The 20,085-nt window shown below is 47.1% G+C and overlaps 1 protein-coding gene across 1 annotated transcript in view; it reads left to right on the top strand.

The window, feature by feature from the left end:
- The first annotated feature begins 9,967 nt into the window (after nt 1–9,967).
- The window catches only part of LOC144114124 (uncharacterized), a 33,253-nt gene continuing 23,135 nt past the window's right edge, over nt 9,968–20,085 (top strand). The window contains exons 1-2 of the mRNA XM_077647634.1: nt 9,968–10,013; nt 15,958–16,352. Of these exons, the coding sequence (XP_077503760.1) occupies nt 9,968–10,013; nt 15,958–16,352 (441 nt within the window). The remainder of the gene's footprint in view (nt 10,014–15,957; nt 16,353–20,085) is intronic.

Raw genomic sequence — 20,085 nt, forward strand, 5'->3', positions numbered from 1 at the left:
TGATGTCAGTTCAAAGTTTCATTTTTCGTGTTGCCTCCTCGCGTTGTTGTCTAAAATATTTATGGTGTTGAGGTGCAGCCAGGCTGCCTTCAGCAGTAGAGAGCCTTGTAGCGAGGCCACCGATACGGCGTTGCGGGACAGCGCACTTCTTTCATTGCAGCGTGTTGTTCGTTGCTTCGGCTTGCAACTCAGTGGCCTGTTTTCTCAGTGCCACGATGCTGGTTAAATATATGTATTGCTGGAAATTTATAAGCCCTGCTATTGTTCGGTTATGTGGCTTACCAAAGCGAATCGGCCCACGTGAAACGCGGCTAGAGCCTCTGATAATTATTATTCATGAGGGGTCTTTAACGTGCGTGCACATTGCACAGCCCTTGGGCAAACTTGCATTTCATCATCCATTGAAATGCGGTACCCACGTGCCGATCCGCAACCTCAGTTTCGGTGAGTGCTGGCTTCGCTGTTTTATATTATCGGGGATCAGAGCTGATTCAGAAAAAGCGACCAGTGTGGCAGGCTATTACAACGCGTTACGAATATGGTCCTGTGAGTGGTCGCTTGAGCTTCCAAATGCATTGTCGCACTGCCTGCTGAATGCTGGAATGAATGGCGTCCATAAAGCAAAAATTTCGTGATGAGTTAAACGTATTCTGATTTCTTTCAGGCTCATTACAAATGTTGATGATGTTTATCAGTTCTTTAATAAAATTTGATGTAGAGCGGTGCAGTCTGCGAGCACTTTCGCGCGAGACTTATTATGAGAGAGCTGTGGCCAAGAAGAATGACATTGATTTCATTGATCTGCACAGAGATTAGCAGCTGCTGCAAAGTATCTCATCCTCCTCACACAGCACAATTTCATTGATCTGCACAGAGATTAGCAGCTGCTGCAAAGTATCACATCCGCCTCACACAGCCCGCACATAAAATGAAGTTGTCCGCTATCCGCGTCACTTGCATGGTGCGGTAAAGCTCTGAGGAGGCCTTGCCGCACTGGCTCAAGGCAGACCGCCCGACTGCAGTGTCGGGGCACACGAGATCGATCTCAGCTGCGGAGACCCCGTTTGAGTGGAAGTCAAACGTGAAGCAGCTGTTTAATGCGCGATGTCAGTGCAAGTTACCCCCCTCCCCATGGTCGTCATCGTTAGGGGCCATATTGGCGTCCCAAGAAGCCCGATTCGCTTTGGTAAGCTGCGTAACCGAACAATAGCAGGGCTTATAAATTTCCAGCAAAACATCCTGGAAATCCTGTCCTGTCCTGCTGCCATCACTTCACGTTGAAAGTTCCAGGATATGCTATTCTGACGCTGCATCAGCGCACGGAACCTGACGACCGTTACCTGCTTTTCTTGGACACCCAGGAATCGGCGGCTGTTGGGCCTTGTGTCACAAACACTGTGCATCGTAATCTTCATCGACTGGCTACGCCCCCTTTTAACAGCAGTTTGGCAGTGGCAGTGGTGAGCGACAGACGTGGGCTTTGACAAGTTCTTGTGCATTTTTCCCAGGTTTGTGGCACTTTTCCACATTTTCCTTTGCTGTGTATGCTAAAACCGCTGCTGCTTCCAAACTCGCTAGTTTCTTGTTTGTTGCTGTCTTTTTTTTCTCTTACGAAGTGTACGTTACTCATTGTCATGAGTGATTCAGAACTGGAAATATGTTTGGCCTACAATTGTGAGATTGAAGTTGCTGGAAACGTCCTTGAGTGTAAGCAATGTATGCACCCCTATCACGCCGAAAATTGCTCTGGTTTAGCTTCGAAGACAAGGAGTGGGAACTACCGCAAGAATTTTGCTTGTCCGACGTGCAAAACACATGCTTCCCGCAGTGGCGCGGCAAGTGTAATGGGCGCGTGCCAGGACTTTAATGTAGCCGCCGCTTTCGCTGAACTGAGTCGTTAGCTCGACTCCCTTTTGCCACTTAAAGAACAGGTCGACAACATCGAACAGTCCATTCAAACCATGTCTGACCATTTTGACGACATTCTAAGCCGTCTTGACAACCACGACAAAGAAATCGGGCAGATCAAGAAAAGGCTTGAACATGTCGACAACGTAAATTGTACCGAAAAGGTACCTCAGCTTCACGCTGATATAAATGAACTTGAGTTTCACAGCAGAAAAACGAATTTGGAGATACATGGCGTTCCGGTAACTGAGCAGGAAAATCTTCCACAAAAAGTAAATGATATAGCTAAACTCGTTCACTTGGCAAAGGTTGATGACTGTGATTGTGAAGTTTGTCATAGGCTCCCATCCAAACCAAGTAAAGTGCCCGCTATTCTAGTGAGGTTTGGAAGGCAAGCACTCAAAGACAAGTGGATGGCAAAGAGAGCCTTGCTCGGAGAGAAGGACAGCAATCTGTACATGTGCGATAACCTGATGCGCCGTACTAAGCTTCTGCTCTCAACAACCAAAGAATGGGCTAACAGCAAAAGCTACCGCTTTGTCTGGTGCTCCAATGGCAAAGTGCTCATCCGCAGAAAGGGAGGCGACTCCGCACAGGAAGTCACTGACGCACGTGACTTAGCTAGGTTTGTCATTAACTGATAACCACCTGTTCACTGCAATAACGTGCCACTAGCTCTGTCTTGGCTACAAGCGCACGTTATCTTTTACCCAGTGCTATACGGAACACGCTGCTCCCACAGTGGTCATCTTCTTCTGTGCTGAAATGTGTCCATCTCAATGTGCGATTGTTAAACAACAAACTAGATGAGTTTAAAATTCTATTGCAAAGCTTAGGCTTCTCCTTTGATTTTGTTATAATTTCAGAATCGTGGCTTAATACAGATAACTTCCAGTTGCAGTCATTTTCAACGTTTTCCCTTAACCGCGACCGTCGTCGTGGTGGAGGAGTGTATTCTGTTAATAACCGAATTGAGTGTAAATTGGTGGAAGATCTATGTCACATGTCTCCAGATGTGGAAGTTGTTTCTGTAATAACCTAATAACCAATAATACTGTGTTTTCTGTGTTTTATAGACCACCGAATGGTGACATCTGTGTTTTCTTTGAGTATATAGAGTCCTTTTTTACTTTTACATGTCAACATAAATAAAGTGAGTCATTAGCGGTGACTTTAGCATAGACATGTTATCAAATGTTGCAAACAGTGTCAAGTTCGACATAACTCTGCGCAGCTTCGGCATGGCAGTTACTATCAAAGACCCGACTCGCATAACCTCGAGCTCAGAAACTCTACTTGATTTATTTATCACCAATATCTATGCTTTTTCATTACTCTCCTGAGTAACTTGCAGTGATCTAAGCGACCACATGGGAATCTATCTATTATGTCACACTGTCAAACCCAAATTTAAAAAGCAGATTGTATCTTTATTCCAAGATATAACAGCAGCCTCCCTTAATGCTTTCCATGCGGAGATGCGCGTTGTACAATAGGACGACGTACGTAAACAAAAGAACGCAAACGAATCATATCAAACCTTTGTAGAAAATTTAACGCCATATATCACAAGCATTTTCCTCTTAAAATCAAATGAAAGAACAGGAAAGCGCAAAAGCCGTGGTTATCACCAGAGTTATTTGCGCGCATCAAAGAGAAGAATAAACTGCACAATTCTTTTGTTACATCCAAAAACATTTCCATTCTGAAAGAATTCAAGAAATACAGAAATAAGCTAAACAATGATATACGTAATGCAAGGAGACGTTACTATCAGAATTACTTTCGTACGGTTGTTCGTCCTGATATACTTTGGAAAAAGCTGCGTTCTCTTGATGGCAAGTACATCAACACAGCAGTTGACAAGGTCACTATTGGCGGAAAGCACTATACAGGCAACAACTTAGCTGAAGCATTCAACACTCATTTCTTGCAGTACGTTGAACCTGCCTCTGAATGGCACCATCGACTTATCACAAGATGTCCTGCTACCCTTTTTCTTGCACCTGTTGATGAAAGAGAAATTATATATTTCACGAATTATCAAACTCCACCTCTTGTGATGTTAACAACGTACAGATTCGTCCTGTCAAACATATCATTGAATGTATCTCTATCCCTCTAGCTTATATATATAACTTATGCTTAGGAACAGCAACATTTCCCACAGATATGCAGGTAGCAAAGGTTACTTTCGACTTTCGACGAAAGGTTCGGTTCGACTTTACTAAAGCTTTTGACAGAATTGATCATAACTATCTTTTTGAAAAGCTAGAATTATATGGGATACGAGGACAAGCTTTACTTATGAAATCTTATTTATCATCTCGAAAACAATATGTTCAGATTAGTAACTTATCATCACAACGTTCAGTTCGTACCGGTGTCCCTAAAGGCAGTATCCTTGGTCCTGTGCTGTTTAATCTATATATTAATGTTATTGTTACTATTGACACTTTTGCCCGCTTTATAATTTATGCAGATGATACTACAATCGTCATACCTGGTGATACTTGCAATGATCTAAGCATGCATGCTAATCGCATTCTGGACAAACTAGCAGAATGGTCAGACATGAATTCCCTCTCAATAAACATGACAAAATCTAAAGCTGTAGTTTTCCGTCCGAAGAATAAAACTTGTAGCACAGAAATAGCTTTGTTTTACAAATCACAATTAATTGAAACTGTAAAATCATTTAAATCGTTAGGTGTTTATCTTCAAGAAAACATGCAATGAGATTACCATGTTAATTACGTCATGCTGAAGGCATCTAAGGTTGTAGGCTTTCTATCGTGTCACTGAAACATTTTACCTTAAAAAGTCAAACTTGCCTTATATAATTCTTTATTCTGCTCACACCTAAATTGCAGTACATTAGTTTGGGCAACAACAACGCATTCGAATTTACAAAGGATATTGGTGCTTCAAAAAAAAATCGTCATATAGTCTGTCTTACCCCGTAGACACACAACCCAGAATCTGATTACTACCCTCGACATCATTACAATACTAAACCTTTATGCTTATAGACTGTTGCGCCTATATAAAGTTGAGCAAGAACGACGTATCGACACCATTTCCTCTCTGGCCAGTTTGCATCAGTCTGATTCGCCCTATCCGCACCGCCATAAACAACAGTGGGTTTTACCATTTACAAGAACCAACTATGGCCGTCAAATGGGTAATTATCAGTTACCGCTCGCACTAAACAAGCTTATTGAAGTTAACGTTAGCTTTCCCGATATTACTCTCTCCTCTCTGCGAAATATGCTAGTTCATCTCAGTTACCAGTAATATATCAACCGTTTTGTATGACGGACCTTCTACTCTTATTTGTTGCTTGATGCTTAGCCACCTATTTCATTTCGTTCCTTATAATTTCTTGTATTCCTGTCGCATTAAGAACCAGCGCTAAAAAACACACACAGAGGACGAGTGTGTCTCTTCTCGTCCTGTGTGTTTTTTAGCGCTGGTTCTTAATGCGATGGATCACATCCAACTCGCCCAATCCTCAGTTTTTCTACAGTTGTATTTCTGTTTGAATGCGCGCACAATGGTGTTTATTTTCTTGACTGTATACCATTGTATATTGAAGCTGACTGTTATGCTAAAAACATTGTTTCCCGTCCCTGTCACTGCCGCCTCAACAGGAGGTGAACTCTGTCAAGTGGAATGCCGTTTTTTTTCTCCCCTCCTCCATCAAATTTTATTTGATCTGATGGAAATAAACTTATTATTATTATTATTATTATTATTATTGTTATTATTATTAATAATATTAATAATATTATTATATTATTATTATTATTATTATTATTATTATTATTATTATTATTATTATTATTATTATTATTATTATTATTATTATTATTATTATTATTATTATTATTATTATTATTATTATTATTATTATTATTATTATTATTATTATTATTATTATTATTATTATTATTATTATTATTATTATATATTAACCGGCATCGCGGCACTGAGAAAACAGGGCACTGAGTTGCAAGCTCAAGCAAAGACAACACGCTCCAATGAGAGAAGTGCGCTTTCCCGAAACACTGTATCGGCACACAGTCTGGTGCGCTTCACTGCAATGCAAGCACAGTGCCTGTGCGCTTCTGCACTGTAACAGAAAAGCACGAAGCACCGCCTCCGGGCTCCTGTGCACCTGCGCCGTTTAGTTTCGATGTGCGCCTGCGCCGGATGCACTCCGCAGAGCGTGGCCACGCTGAGCCGTGTTCGCACATATTCTGAACGACCCTATACACTGCTTCGTACCTGCCTTAAATACCTGCCTTAAATAGGCATATTCCTTTACCACTTCCCTTACCTCGCTACCAATTGTGAACTGCTGTTCCCTTGCTAGACTGTTGAGAATGGGAGAACACCACAAGGTAATCCATGTATAATAATGCCTTATGCCTCATTAGGAAGCAAAAAACACACACCCAAAAGATAGTTGTCTGTACTCCTTTAAAGCTAGTTTGTGCATTACAGAATGTGACAGCCACCAGTCACCAGTGTTACCAATCAAAGTTCATTCAGGTAACTTACATATTCAGGGCTATTAACTGTACAACAGAGTACGAGTTGCAAGGCCATGATGAGGGCCCCATGACCCCAGGTATGAGGGCCCCATGACGAGGCCCTCATACCTGTCGGAAGGTTACGAAGCGCTCGTATATACGATAGATAGGTAATCCAATAATTGCTTATATATGAGACATATAAGACATATATACCAGATTTTTAAATAGGGCTGGAAAAGAAATGGCGCAGTATCTCTCACACATCTCGGCGAACACCTGGTCTGGGCTGTAAGGGAAGGGATAAAGGAGGGACTAAGAGAACAAAGGAAGAGGTCTCGTAATGGAGTGCTCTGGAGTAAATTCCACCACCTGGGGATCTTTAACATGCATGCACTGACCTTGCGCAGCACTTGGGCGTTAACTTGTGTTCGGGAAAGGGAAAAGAGGCAACGCTGCGTCCAACACACCTGGCGACCCCAGCAACGCCAGCTTCAAGGAAGTGCCAAGTGAACGTTTTATATCTTTATTTTTTATGTTAGCAATGCTAGTTGCTGGTGGAAGTCCGTTGCCGAAGCGTTGTTTTCTTTATTTTTGATGCTGGGAACTCTATATGGTGACGGAACTGCGTTGCCGCACCGTTGTGCTGCCGCAACACCCTTCCAGACGGCTTCTGTTCGAATGTCGTTCAGTTCGCTAAGTACTGAGACACGATGCCGTAGCACTGGGCTACGAAAAATTGGTTGTGAGGAAAGGAAACGGCGAAGTAATTGTCTTACTTCTCGGTGGAACAACCTGCTTTCAATCCAGCGTCCGTTCGAAAATAGAAGCGCTGGTACCGCCGTAGCGTTCTGCTACAATGAGGTGGTGGTTACAACTTTATTTCCACCAAATAGAAGGGATTAGTTGGGGCTGAGGAGAGCCTACGGTGGCCGCCAGCCAGGGGCGACCTCTTGAGCTCGCGTGATGAGGGCCAGCTGCGTTGTTTTTCTTGAACTGACCAAAAGCTTGTCCATTCCTCCGCCGAGGGAGTTGGGAAGTGTCGTCGGAGCGGGTTTGCTAGTGCATCCCCATACAATATGGCCTTGGGTGGCATGCGTCCCGTCACCGCAGTGGGGGCATGCAGGGTGATATTAACCGTTGGTGCTTAAACATAATCGGTAGGGGCTAAGAATGGCCTTTGTTAGTAGGCGTCTGAGTGCCGTGGCTTGCGCCCTGTCCAGGTCAGGGTGAGGGGCGGGATACTTGCAACTTAGCCCGCGATAAAAGTTAGTAATCTCCGCGTTGAGCGAGGCGCCTCGGCGGGGGCGTCCGCTCCCGTTCCCCGGTTGGTTAAACCTACAGTAAGCCACATTCACCTGTGCGTTTGTTCGAATGTCTCGCAGTTGCTGCGACACTGTTCAGATCTCCCTACTGTACGATCATCTACACTGTACGCATGATCCCTAGCTTCGAATGCCACGCTGTCCCATTTTGGTTTTTCTTTTGATCGCTGGTGTGGTGGGTGTTTTCAGCTATAAATTTGGGGGGGGGGGGGGGAGGGTAGGCTATCCCTTGCGGAAACTGTGTTGCTGTCGGCGCAATGTGTCATAACCGGAGTTGCAGACGAGGGAACATCCGCGAGTCCTTGAGCGAGAAAATGACACGTGGCCCTGGCAAACGGCGTCTCCGATATTGTTCCTTCTGTGGCCGCGTTTCCAGTGTGCTATTCCGAACAGGCGCGGTGTCGGTAGAGATAGCGTAGGCTGGCAAAGGGAAGGCCAAGATAAAACACTCCTTGGTGGCTTGTCCGCCCTCTAAGGGTAGGGACGAAAGAGGAAGTAAAAAAAAAACGCAGTGCGAAAGAGGCAGCGTAATAGAGGTCTACGCAGTAATTTCGGCCGCTTGGCGTTCTTTAAAAGCACGCATGTCGCACAGCACACAGGCGTTTTCGCGATAGAAAGGTCCCCTGAGGTGTCTGAAATAAATAGAGCTGCTCGATTGAGCAGCGTAACAGTCCAAGGGCCGCCTATACAATAGATAGCAACGCTGCACTGCAGTGTTCCAAATGTCCTACGCTAGAGCTTCAATTGGGCGTGGATAGAGCAGGAGTGGAAAAGAGCATCTTTTGCTGAGACAGCCGTCGTCGCTTCAGCGGACGCAGTTGATGCAACGCATCATTCTCCTTTCAGTAGTTCTCCTCAAAGCGCCTTGAACTGTGCTTTGTTTGCATCGTGGCAGTGGTTGGGCATAGCTGGAGCCCATCGGCAGGCCCGTGCACTTTCCTCTATCGTCCTGTAATTACAGCAACATGGATGGCTTAGGGAACGTATAACTTCGGACATCGATGTCTGCGATAATCCTACAATGCCATCGAACGCCAGCGTCGGAGATTGCCAGCGAGACGCGTATCAGATATTAAGCGTATGCTAAAGTCGCCGCCTTGCGGTTTTTTGTCGCCTCGCACAAAAGCAGCCGTCAAAGGTTGGCGGCTCCTCCATACCGAGCGAGTGCTCCGGTTGTGACCAGCGAACCATGCTTCGAGACCTCCATCGAGAGCAATGGCCACCGCAACGACTGGACAAACTGAGATTGGCGCCCGTCTGCTGTTCGATGTCAGTGCAAGTTAGAGATCCCCAGGTCGTCCAAGTTATTCCGGAGCCCTCCACTACGGCACCTCTTCCTTCATTCTCTTAGTACCTGTTTTATCCCTTCCCTTACGGCGCGGTTCAGGGGTCGCGGGTATGGGAGACAGATACTGCGCCATTTCTTCTCCGCAAATATTATTCAGACTGTCACCTCACATGTGGGCAGTAAAACACGCACACTCCTTACTCCGAGACTTAACCACGCTAGCACGTGGCAATAAAATGAATTAAACGGGTGCATTAAAAATACATAGAGACATAAATAAAACCCCAAATGTTGAGAAATCGCTACCGTTCTTTATTTGCCGCTTTCTGGTGGCTCAGTCATATGGAAACGCACGTACTTGGACAAAATGGGAAATGAATGCTAGCAGCACTCGTCCCATTTTCTCACTTTGTACGTCCGTGACGTCGTTATGCGCATCTCTATTTTCCGAACTAGTCCCTCTCAGCAAAGTAGCCTATAGGACTAGCTGGGTTTCGAAGCGCAGTTACCCTCCAATTGTAGTCTTCGAGTTCCACAGCGCGCGGGCTCGAGACGCGTCGGGCCTTTGCGTTCTCATAAGCAGCAGTGGTAGCGCGACATCATACGACAATTCCATTTGTTTCTGTACATTTTTTTATGCGTTCTTGGATCCACTTCGAATCGCCGGCACGCGCATGGCGTCTCCAGCCAATGACGACGGAACACGGAGCGTGGCGTCGCATGAGCCAATCGCAGAGCGGAGAAGGCCACTATAAAGGAGCAACACCGCAGCCTTCCTTCCCTTTCTTCTTCTCCAGTCGCTTGGCCGGCAGTGATTAAGAGGTGCAATTGCCAGCTGTGCTTGTGGCTACGAAGAAAGGAATGCGTAGTGCCTCTCAAAGTGCGCGCCGTTCTTCTTTAAAATTACAATGCACAACGGCAAGAAGAAAAGCGACTCAGCTGATGGGCGTCCAGGTGCGTAGCGTATTTCCTTTCGGTTCTGAGGCCTTCGCCGCGGCAGCCTGGTTTGGGTGCTCCCTTTGTTCATCTGCCGTCACTTGGTGGCTGCTTTAGGCCTAAGCTAGTAGGCTATGATGATTGTGTTCTAAAGCATTATATTTTTGCGAGACGGCTGAACGAAATACGTGAGCGCGGCTAGCCGGTTTGTTTCTCTATTATGCACCGTCGTTTTTATGTTAGCGTGAGTGACCGTGACTTGAGAGAGAAAAAAAAACTGGTCTGCTTGAGTCGAAGCGACCTCGACAACCTTTAAATCGCGTTAAGGTTGGTTCACGTACAAGCGACTAAGCGGCGCGTTGCAGCAAAAAATTTGCAAAATTTTGGAACCTCTTCACTCTGGCCGCTTGACCCGCCGCGACGGCTCGAAACGGCTTCGTGCGCCGCGGCGGCAGAAATCGCTAACGTTTTCGCTTGCATGTGAAGTGGCCATTGGACTGCGTACGTCGGTCGAGCTCCGGGCTCGCGCCACTCTGCGCGTCTCTTGTCCTCGTGCTTCCTAGTGTCGCCATATGCAACGCCGGTAATTGGCGCGCTGCCCCAGGGCTGTGAAGAGCCTTGCTTGGTTCGAACAAAGCGCGCACGCTTAGTGAAATGGCAAAGCCTTCAGCTTGCTCAATCTCGAACCCGCGTTGTGGACAATGCACTCTTCCGATATCAATATTCGTCTCTTGTTTGGGCAACCAACGTTTTGCATTGATGCTGCAGTCTCGGGAATATATGATCTAGCGGTAGCATTGCTATACGACAGAATGTATGCGGAATGGACAAAATTTCTAAATTCCAGGGATGCTACGAACGTCAGTGCTGACAGGCTATGTGAAATAACTAACCGAAAGGCAAAACCCAATACAAAGGATCGCGTCGCTTCGCTTCACATCATGTTTTTTTATTCTTTTGTTTTTTTCTGAGAGTGCCAACAAAAGGGGGTCAATCCCAGCCGCGCATTTGTGACCGGCGGCGCGTTCCTGCCGTGAATGCGTTTTCGAACTTTCGCCTTGCGCATGCGCACTGTGCGTCTCGCCGCTCCTCGAGCACGCGCTTCTGCACGCGTAGCTCGTGCGCCTGTGTGGTCCGGCCCTGCTGCTGACCTGACACGGGGCGGGTGCTGTGGAACGCCCTTCCGCTTGGTCAGTGCTTTGATTCACGGCACGTTTCCGAGCGCTGTTGTTCTTGATGCATAGCAACCCCTCCGCAGCTCCGCGCCCCAATCCCCTAAGCGCATTTGCGATTTCTTTATGGTTTATTTGGGTTTAACGTCCCAAAGCGACTTAGGCTATTAGGGACGCCGTAGAGATGGGCTCCGGAAATATCGGCCACATGGGGGTTCTTTAACGTGCGCTGACATCGCACAGGACACGGGCTTCTAGAATTTCGCCTCCATCGAAAATCGACCGCCGCGTCCGGGATCGAACCTGCGTCTTTCGGGTATCGTGTTTCAGCGTCCTCTGTTTCCGCTGCATTTTTTGCTTGGGCTATCCGCATTAGCCGCCGCGCTGGCTCAGTGATTAGGGCGCTCGGCTACTGATCCGGAGCTCCCGGGTTCGAAACCGACTGCGGCGGCCGCCTTTCGATGGAAGCGAAACGCAAAGGTTCCCGTGTGCTGTGCGATATCGGTGCACGTTATCGGTGGTCGAAATTATTCCGGACCACTGCACTATGGCACCTCTTTTTCCCTTTCTGCTCTCAGTCCTTCTAACTCTTCCCTTACGGCGTGGTGCAGGTGTTCACCGAGATATGCGGGACGGTTACTGCGTCATTTTCTTTCCCAAAAAACAATTTTCAGCCCCGACCCCGGCGGATGCGTTTTTATGGAGGAAAAACGCTAAGGCGCCCGTATTTTGTGCGATGTCAGTGCACGTGTAAGATCCCCAGGTGGTCGAAATTATTCCGGAGCCCTCCACTACGGCACCTCTTTCCTCCTTTCTTAATTCACTCCCTCCTTTATGCTTTTCCTTACGGCGCGGTTCAGGTGTCCAATGATATGACAGATACTGCGGTAATTCCTTTCCCGAGAACCAATTATTATTATTATTATTATTATTATTATTATTATTATTATTATTATTATTATTATTATTATTATTATTATTATTATTATTATTATTATTAAAAGTATTGCCTATAAAAGCAATCCCCCTGCGCCTGGGCTTACATTGTTTAAGTATTTAAAACTTCCGGATTTTGACACCCTTTTTCTCTCCTACACTGTACCCAAATACTTTTGGAACACTGACTTCAGACAGCGACGCAGCATCGGGAGAACATTACGTACCAGCTCTGGTTTTGAAATACCTTCCATGAGAACACATTACGGAAAAAGCATAAGAAAGTACTACATTCCCCACACATTTAATCGCCTCCCTAAAACAGTATTACAGCAAACAACACGATCCGGAGTAAAAAGAGCGTTAATTGAACTTCAAAAATAATTGGTGCATAGTGCTTTAATTCTGTTTTTTATGATGTTTTGGAGCATCCGATACAGTTACTTTCATTGTGTATGTGCGCAAAGGCATTGTTCGATGTTTGATATTTTTATTTCTTTATTTTGCCTCCCTGTTCATGTTGACAACATTGAAAAAAGCATTAATATGCATATATCATTTGTTTAACATACTTGCAAAATACAAGTTTGAGGTTCAGTGTTTTTCTCTAACAGTATGTTTAAAAGCTTTTATTTTAATGAAAAAGTGCATACCATTGTCTCGGAACGCTGGAGCTGCCCCGCTGCTGGGCACTGCCATACAAGCCATGTAGAGGCTTCGGCAGGCCCGGCAACATATATGTATTCCTTGAGGAGTAATAAAGATTTATTATTATTATTATTATTATTATTATTATTATTATTATTATTATTATTATTATTATTATTATTATTATTATTATTATTATTATTATTATTATTATTATTATTTCAGCGAAACCGACCGCGGCGGCTGCGTTTTCATGGGAGCAAAACGCTAAGGCGCCCGTGTGCTGTGCGATGTCAGTGCACGTTAAAGATCCCCAGTTGGTCCACATTATTCCGGAGCCTCTCAGTACGGCATCTCTCTCTTCCTTTCTTCTTTCACTCCCTCCTTTATCCTTTCCCTTGCGGCGCGGTCACTTGTCCAACGATATATGACAGATACTGCGCCATTTCCATTCCCTAAAAACCTATTATTATTATTATTATTATTATTATTATTATTATTATTATTATTATTATTATTATTATTATTATTATTATTATTATTATTATTATTATTATTATTATTATTATTATTATTATTATTATTATTATTATTATTATTATTATTATTAATAACAACTTGGCGTCCCGCTGTGGGGCATGATGAGTGGCAGCGTTTTGTTGTTGGGACTGATGGAACAATGAAAAGTTCAGGGGCCCGGCCACTGGCTCAAGCTGATCCACAATCGCTGCCACTTGCAGATAATCGCTGCCACGGGCAGACAGTAGGAGAGTTAAAAGAGATAAGAGAGGAAATAATGAAAGAAAGGACGCGCGTCGCAACGACCGCGTCATCTGAAGTGACGACGACGGTTTAGCAACTGGTACCTCCGGTGACAAGGAGCCCTCGCGACATGTGCGAGAGCCCCTGCATCGCAGCTCAGCAGGGCCAGGCAGCCACCTCATCGTCCCCTTCCCGTGAAGTGACAGCTTTACTGCTACCCTTCGTAGCTGCTTCGCCGTGTACGCGAGTTTGACATTGAACCGAGGAGAAAGCGCGTGACAGCTATGACGTCACTCAGCCGCCACCGTCGCGTTCATTGTGATCATTGGCGTTGACGGTGTTCTGGACTCCGTCACTTTTGAGGAAAGAAGGGAATTGTGCGAACGTTTCCCACAACCAGCATGTGCTGACATTCTCCGTGACAGCAAGCGTTGTCCGCGGTAAGAAAGGTGCATTCTTTACGCCCGATATATAAATGTAAATAAAAATAATGTGGACTAGCTCAGCTAATCCAGGATATACAAAGCGAAAGATGTCGGCGTTCACTGTGTTCATTGGCGTTTGCGTTGGCAATGTTCTAGACGGCGATGGCTTTGAGCAAAGGAATAACAATTGGTTTTTGGGGAAAGGAAATAGCGCAGTATCTGTCTCATATATTGTTGGACACCTGAACCGTGCCGTAAGGGAAGAGAAAAACGACGGAGTGAAAGAAGAAAGGAAGAGGTGTGCCGTAGTGGAGGGCTCCGGAATAATTTCGCCCACCTGGGGATCTTTAACGTGCACTGGCATCGCACAGCACACCGGCGCCTTAGCGTTTTACCTCCACAAAAACGCAGCCACCGCGGTCGGCTTCGAACTCGGGAACTTCGGATCAGTAGCCGAGCGCTCTAACCACTGAGTCACCGCGGCGGGTAACTCCACTGACCCACGGAGCCGGTTGTGCGCCTTCCCGTTCGTGAAAATGAACGGCCTTTGCAAAGTTGTCAACGCCAATGAACTCTATGAGCGCCATCTGCTCACTTGTTTTGTTTGGTTTTTGAGGAAAGGAAATGGCACAGTAACCGTCTCACATATCTCGGTGGACACCCAAACCGCGCCGTAAAGAAATCGATAAAGGAGGAAGGGAAAGAAGAAAGAGAGAACTGAAAATTGAAACTTCGATTTTGAGGAAACACGCTGCACTGCGCTGCGGCGGAACACCTGTGGCTCGGTTAGAGTGAACAGCTCGGTGCTACTAGTGGCGCATGCGCAGTAGTGGCTAGGGAGCGAGAGAGAGAGAGAGAGAGGAATATCCGCGGCGAGGCGGCCGTTGTGACGTCATGTGCCTCCTCGGAGTACCGCCACGGCGAAATCGCAAGTTCGCGTCCAGTAAAGCTTTCGCTTTAAAAAATCGAAGGCCGATTACGGCAGACGGTAATTCGGAATTTGAGCGCAGCTCTTCGCAAGCTGCCTGCTACCGCTTGGCAGGTGTCGTGCTACGTTGCTAGCCACACTCCGGAATCGTCCGGTAGCAGCCGCCTCCCGGCTGTCCATTCCTCTCGCCGTGTCAGGTGGCGCTTCGGTCTGCTACTGGCTGCCAACACGTCAGCTGTCAGGTAGCATGTTACACTGACTACGACGCGGAACGCAGGAACGGGCGAGCTGCGCTCTAGAATAAAATAAACTAAAGAAGTCACTGCAGTTGAACACGAAGCGAAAAGCTTCACCACGTTTAGTAAAGCAATCTTCGCATAGGCCGGAGAACATTGAATGACCTTCAGCCCAACCACGTTAGCCGTGTATGACCATGCGTGGTACAGTTATGGCGTCGAACTCTTGGCTCCTGACCTCGACTCATGACCTTTAAGTTGACCTCTGATGTTTGACCTTAGACATTGGATGACATTTGGGTTCACCTTTGACCTTCAACACATTCAATGGAGGTGTAAGACCATGTGATACTACGTCTAAGCCACGTGGTCATGTGGATATATACTCTAGAACGGCTGTCCATCCATGCGCTCCCATGGACGAGCCTGAGACGCTTGCTTAGCAAGGCAAGGAACAAGAGGTGCTCGTTATGACATGCATGACTCAAGCCAACAGTGACCGAACCAAAAAGCGTAGGGGATGCTTTTTATAAAATAATTTGTGGTCTTCATCAGTGGGGCTTAATAGGGCAATAACTTCTTAAAGAATCTCTTTGCGACGCTAAGCCCCCATAAAGAGACGAAACTTTTTAAAGATAATTGATTAGAAAGCAGAAGAAAAACAACCATTTGCCGCCGGTGCGGTCCGAAACCCATGACCTCTGAATTTCGCGTCCGGTGCTCTACCGAGCTAGGGCGACGGCTGTCCAGGTATCTGCTTTCGGCGGTGTATATATGCGTGTCGTAACGATCGCTATGATCGAAAACGCAGCAGATATATCAAGCCGACGTCAAATGGGCATTTTCGGCTCGCAGCGGTGCCTTCTGCCAGCGGTGGCAACCAAGCCACCGCTTCGCCCGCCGGTCCTTCGCGGGTTTCGTTCGAGCAAGCACTGCAGCAGGGCGTTGCGGCCAGCCCGCCGCCGCGCGCCGTCAGCGGCAGCCAGACCCCCGCCGCCGAGCGCAGCGCTCAGCCCAGCGTGGAGCCCAGCGGCTACCGACCCAGCTACGGGGCCGCCGCCGCCGCTGGTGCCGCCAACGTAGCTGCCAGCAGCCCCTGGTCTGCATCCGCGGCAGCCGCCGTGAGTGGCTGTCAGCCGGCAGCAGCTGCCCCACCACCGTCGCCGCCGTGCACGTCGCCCGTTGTGGTGACTGAGCAAACACCCGAAGCTGGCGACCAGACCACGCCCGGCGACGATGTCAAGATCAGGGTGCGTACTGCTTGCCGAAAAGGGCTTCAACTTGAGCCATATGCTATGTATCTCGTTTAACCTCGTTATAACAAAGTAAAAGTTCGTTCCCGGCTGTTACTTCGTTATATGCGGTGTTGACCGAGTTTCCGAGGGGAATCGTAATTACTTCGTTACATCCATTATTTCGTTATAACTCATGCTGTACAGTTCGTTATGCCAGCGGTCCATATACAGTAGCACCTCTTTACAACGAAGTTGAAGGTTTCCGGCGATTACTTTGTTATAGCTGTAGCTTCGTTATATCCGCTCTTGGCCGAGCTTCCACGTGCAAACATAATTTCTTCGTTATATCTGTTGTTTCGTTATAAACCGCTTCGTTACAAAGAGGTTCAACTGTGAGCGTGAAGGCTAGAGGAAAGCTCACCTCTCCAAAACATCGACTTACACGCAAGGTACGAGAACCGAACCCGGGTATAATACAACTCAAGAACGAAGCGGCATGTGCCTCTCGGAAAGAGGCCCTCCAGCCAATGGCGATGACTGGTTTTCACGACGCCATGGTTAGTCCAATCGTCTTGGGACCTGTGTGACATCTCAGGGAGTGGCAGATGAAAGGAGAGGAACCACCGTTTAAACAGATTGACAGCGGCGTCCGCAGAATCGGCCGACGCCGTTGGCTGCAAGGCGTCCTTTGTAGGGCATCCGTCGCTTCTTTCTGGAGCTGCAGCCGACTATGCAGGGCTTAGTTTTTAATACTGAAAAGTGGTGTGGGTAGCAAGAATCGTGGTAGTGCATGGCGTAGAGGGCGCTCTGGAAGTGAGGCAAGATTTACTCCGCTGACAAAGTCAAGATCACGAACAATGTTTCGGAACCGCTACGGCTTCCTTGGTCAACAATGAGGAGGACAAGGCGAGTGGGTGAAATTTAAAAGCGAAGTTTTGTGTTGTAACGGACCGTATTTAGATGAGTGGTTCGAACCCGACCGCTGCGGTTGCGTTTCGATGCAGGCGAAGCGCTAAGGCGCCCGTGTGCTGTGCAATGTCAGTGTAGGTTGAAGATCCCCAGGTGGTCGAAATTATTCCGGAGCCCTCCACTACTGCACCTCTTTCTTCCTGTCCTCTCACTCACTCCTTTTTCCTTCCCTTACGGCGCGTTCCAGGTGTCCACCGATATGTGAGAAAGATACAGCGCCATTTCCTTTCCCCGAAAACCAATTTTCAAATTTCACAGATTCTTCTGTGAGGTTCAGGGCCCTCAGTCGTCGCCTGAATAAAGGGTGGCTCAAGCAATAGGTGCGTAGTCAGGTTTAGCCTTTGGGTTCAGTACTTACACACCGGTGGCCGAGGTGTTGTGTTGCCACCGTGAGAAATTGCTTTTAAAGCGAAGGCTTTACTGGCCGCAGGGTGAGCTGTTTCGCGTGATACCTGGACAGCCGTGCTGCGCATGAACAAGGAGCAGTGATGACACAGAGCGCAATTTCTCTCCCTAATCCCTACTGCGCATTCGCCGCTAGTAGCACCGAGCCACAGGTGTTCCGCCGCTGCTCACCGCCCGAGCCTTTCCTCAAAATCCAACTTTCAATTTTGTTCTCTCTTTCCTCTTTCCCTGCCTCCTTTATCCCTACCTTCCCGGCGCGGTTCGAGTGTCCACCGGGATGGGAGACGTTTACTGTGCCATTTCTTTTCCTCAAAAACCAAACAAAACAAGTGAGCCGACGGCGTTCATAGAATTCATTGGCGTTTACAAATTTCCAAAGACCGTCATTTTCATGAAAGGAAAGACGCACAACCGGCTCCGTGGGTCAGTGGAGACCTCAATCTCGCTTTCGCTTTGTATATCCTGGATTAGCGGGGCTAATCCTACCCGCCGCGGTGGCTCAGTGGTTAGGGCGCTCGGCTACTGATCCGGAGTTCCCCGTTTCGAACCCGATCGCGGCGGCTGCGTTTTTATGGAGACAAAACCCTAAGGCGCCCATGTGCTGTTGCGGTTCAGAGCACGTTAAAGATCCCCAGATGGTCGAAATTATTCCGGAGCCCTACACTATGGCACCTCTTTCTTCTTTCACGCCCTCCTTTATCGCTTCCCTTAGGCGCGGTTCCGGTCTCCAACGATATATGAGACAGATACTGCGCCATTTCCTTTCCCTAAAAACCAGTTATAATTATTATTATTGAGCTAATGCAAATTAATTTTTTTGGCGGGGGGGGGGGCAGTACCTGTCGTAGTACATGGCGCAGTACCTGTCCTCACATATAGGCGGACCGCCCGTAAAGGGCCGCAAGGGAAGGGACAAAGGGGGGGGGGGGGGTGAAAGTGGGAAAGGAAGAAGTGCCGTAGTGGAGGGCTCCGGAATAATTGGCGACCACCTGGAGAACTTTAACGTGCTCTGACATCAAACAGCACACGGGCGCCTTAGCGTTTCGCGTCCATCGAAACGCAGCCGCCGCGGTCGGGTTCGAACCTGGGAACACCAGACAGCAGCCGAGCGCCCTAACCACTGAGCCACCGCTATCAGTGTATTGTCTTTTCTATCCATGCGTTATATGGGCTTTTAATCCGAGCGATATTATGCACTGTCGGGCCCAAATATCCACTCTGGCAAAGTGATGTTTCCTTGGCCTGTAGCTGCAGTTGATTCTTTTAAATTACCCGTCTGCACATTCTCATTTCACAGAAAGATTCCTGTTATTCATCTTTCGCTGTTAATGGGCGGCTGCGGCGTCTTTCCGACCTCCACGAATGCCGAAATTTCCACGGTAGTTCCTTGTGCCGAGTTTCGCCGCGTTTCATCAAGAATAATTAAATTTTTCAAATTTTGTCGCCCCAATCGGGACGATTTCTGTGGGCGACCTTGGACGTGTGACGTCACCAGCTGCATGCCCCTCGATATTTGCTCGAAGTTTGCTCAAGAAAAAGAAAATTAAGTCCTTTGTTTTTGGTCATTTCACGCAACCAGTGGTCTGTCGCTTAGTCTCCAGTTTAGTCAGGCAGCGCGACGAGAGGTTCTGCGACAGTATGCATGACGACAAGCTTCAATCTTGACGACATACTTTGGGAGAAACCCAGTTTTGGTTTCCGCGTTCCTTGTTTTTCCTCTTTTAAAGAGCTTCTACTCAGGTTTTTGAAAAAACGGTTTTTTAGGCACAGAGAAGGGACTCTTAAGAAATGTGATGGGAATGGGAACACAATACCACGTCTAAACACATTCAAAATCGCCCGCAATTACCATTTGAGTGGTTCAGAAACTTGCAAGAAATGCTTCCACATCTGTGGCGCCATCATGGCCTTGGTTCCCTGAATAAAGAAATTAAGGCAGAGAAAGAAATAACGTGTAATTACTCTCTCGCTTTTTTGTTGGACATCCCGACCACGCAGTGCGGTTCCTTATTTTGCAATCGTCCCGATGGTCCCTGTCATAGGTGCTCAAGATGGCACAAGGCTCTGAAACACCTTCCGAAGAAAGTACAGGGTCGGTCAGAAGTTCTCAGGCTATAGGGTCTGTTTTTGAGCTGCATAATCGGGCAGGCATGACACCCCCAAAGACTCAAGATATGTGTAGAGGGCGGAAGAGGTATCGTTCTATACTCTGCGAACCCTGATAGCTTTTTTGGCATCTTAAGTGCAACGATATGCCGATGAAAAAGCAAACCCTGTGGCCCCTGAACTTTTGACCAACCGTGTACATAACCTGGCTCAACCACTACGTTCTCTCGTCACAAACACCTGAACCAAATATTTCTACATTGAGCAC

The sequence above is a fragment of the Amblyomma americanum genome, chromosome 1, assembly GCF_052857255.1.
Source record: "Amblyomma americanum isolate KBUSLIRL-KWMA chromosome 1, ASM5285725v1, whole genome shotgun sequence".
In the NCBI taxonomy this organism is placed as follows: Eukaryota; Metazoa; Arthropoda; class Arachnida; order Ixodida; family Ixodidae; genus Amblyomma; species Amblyomma americanum.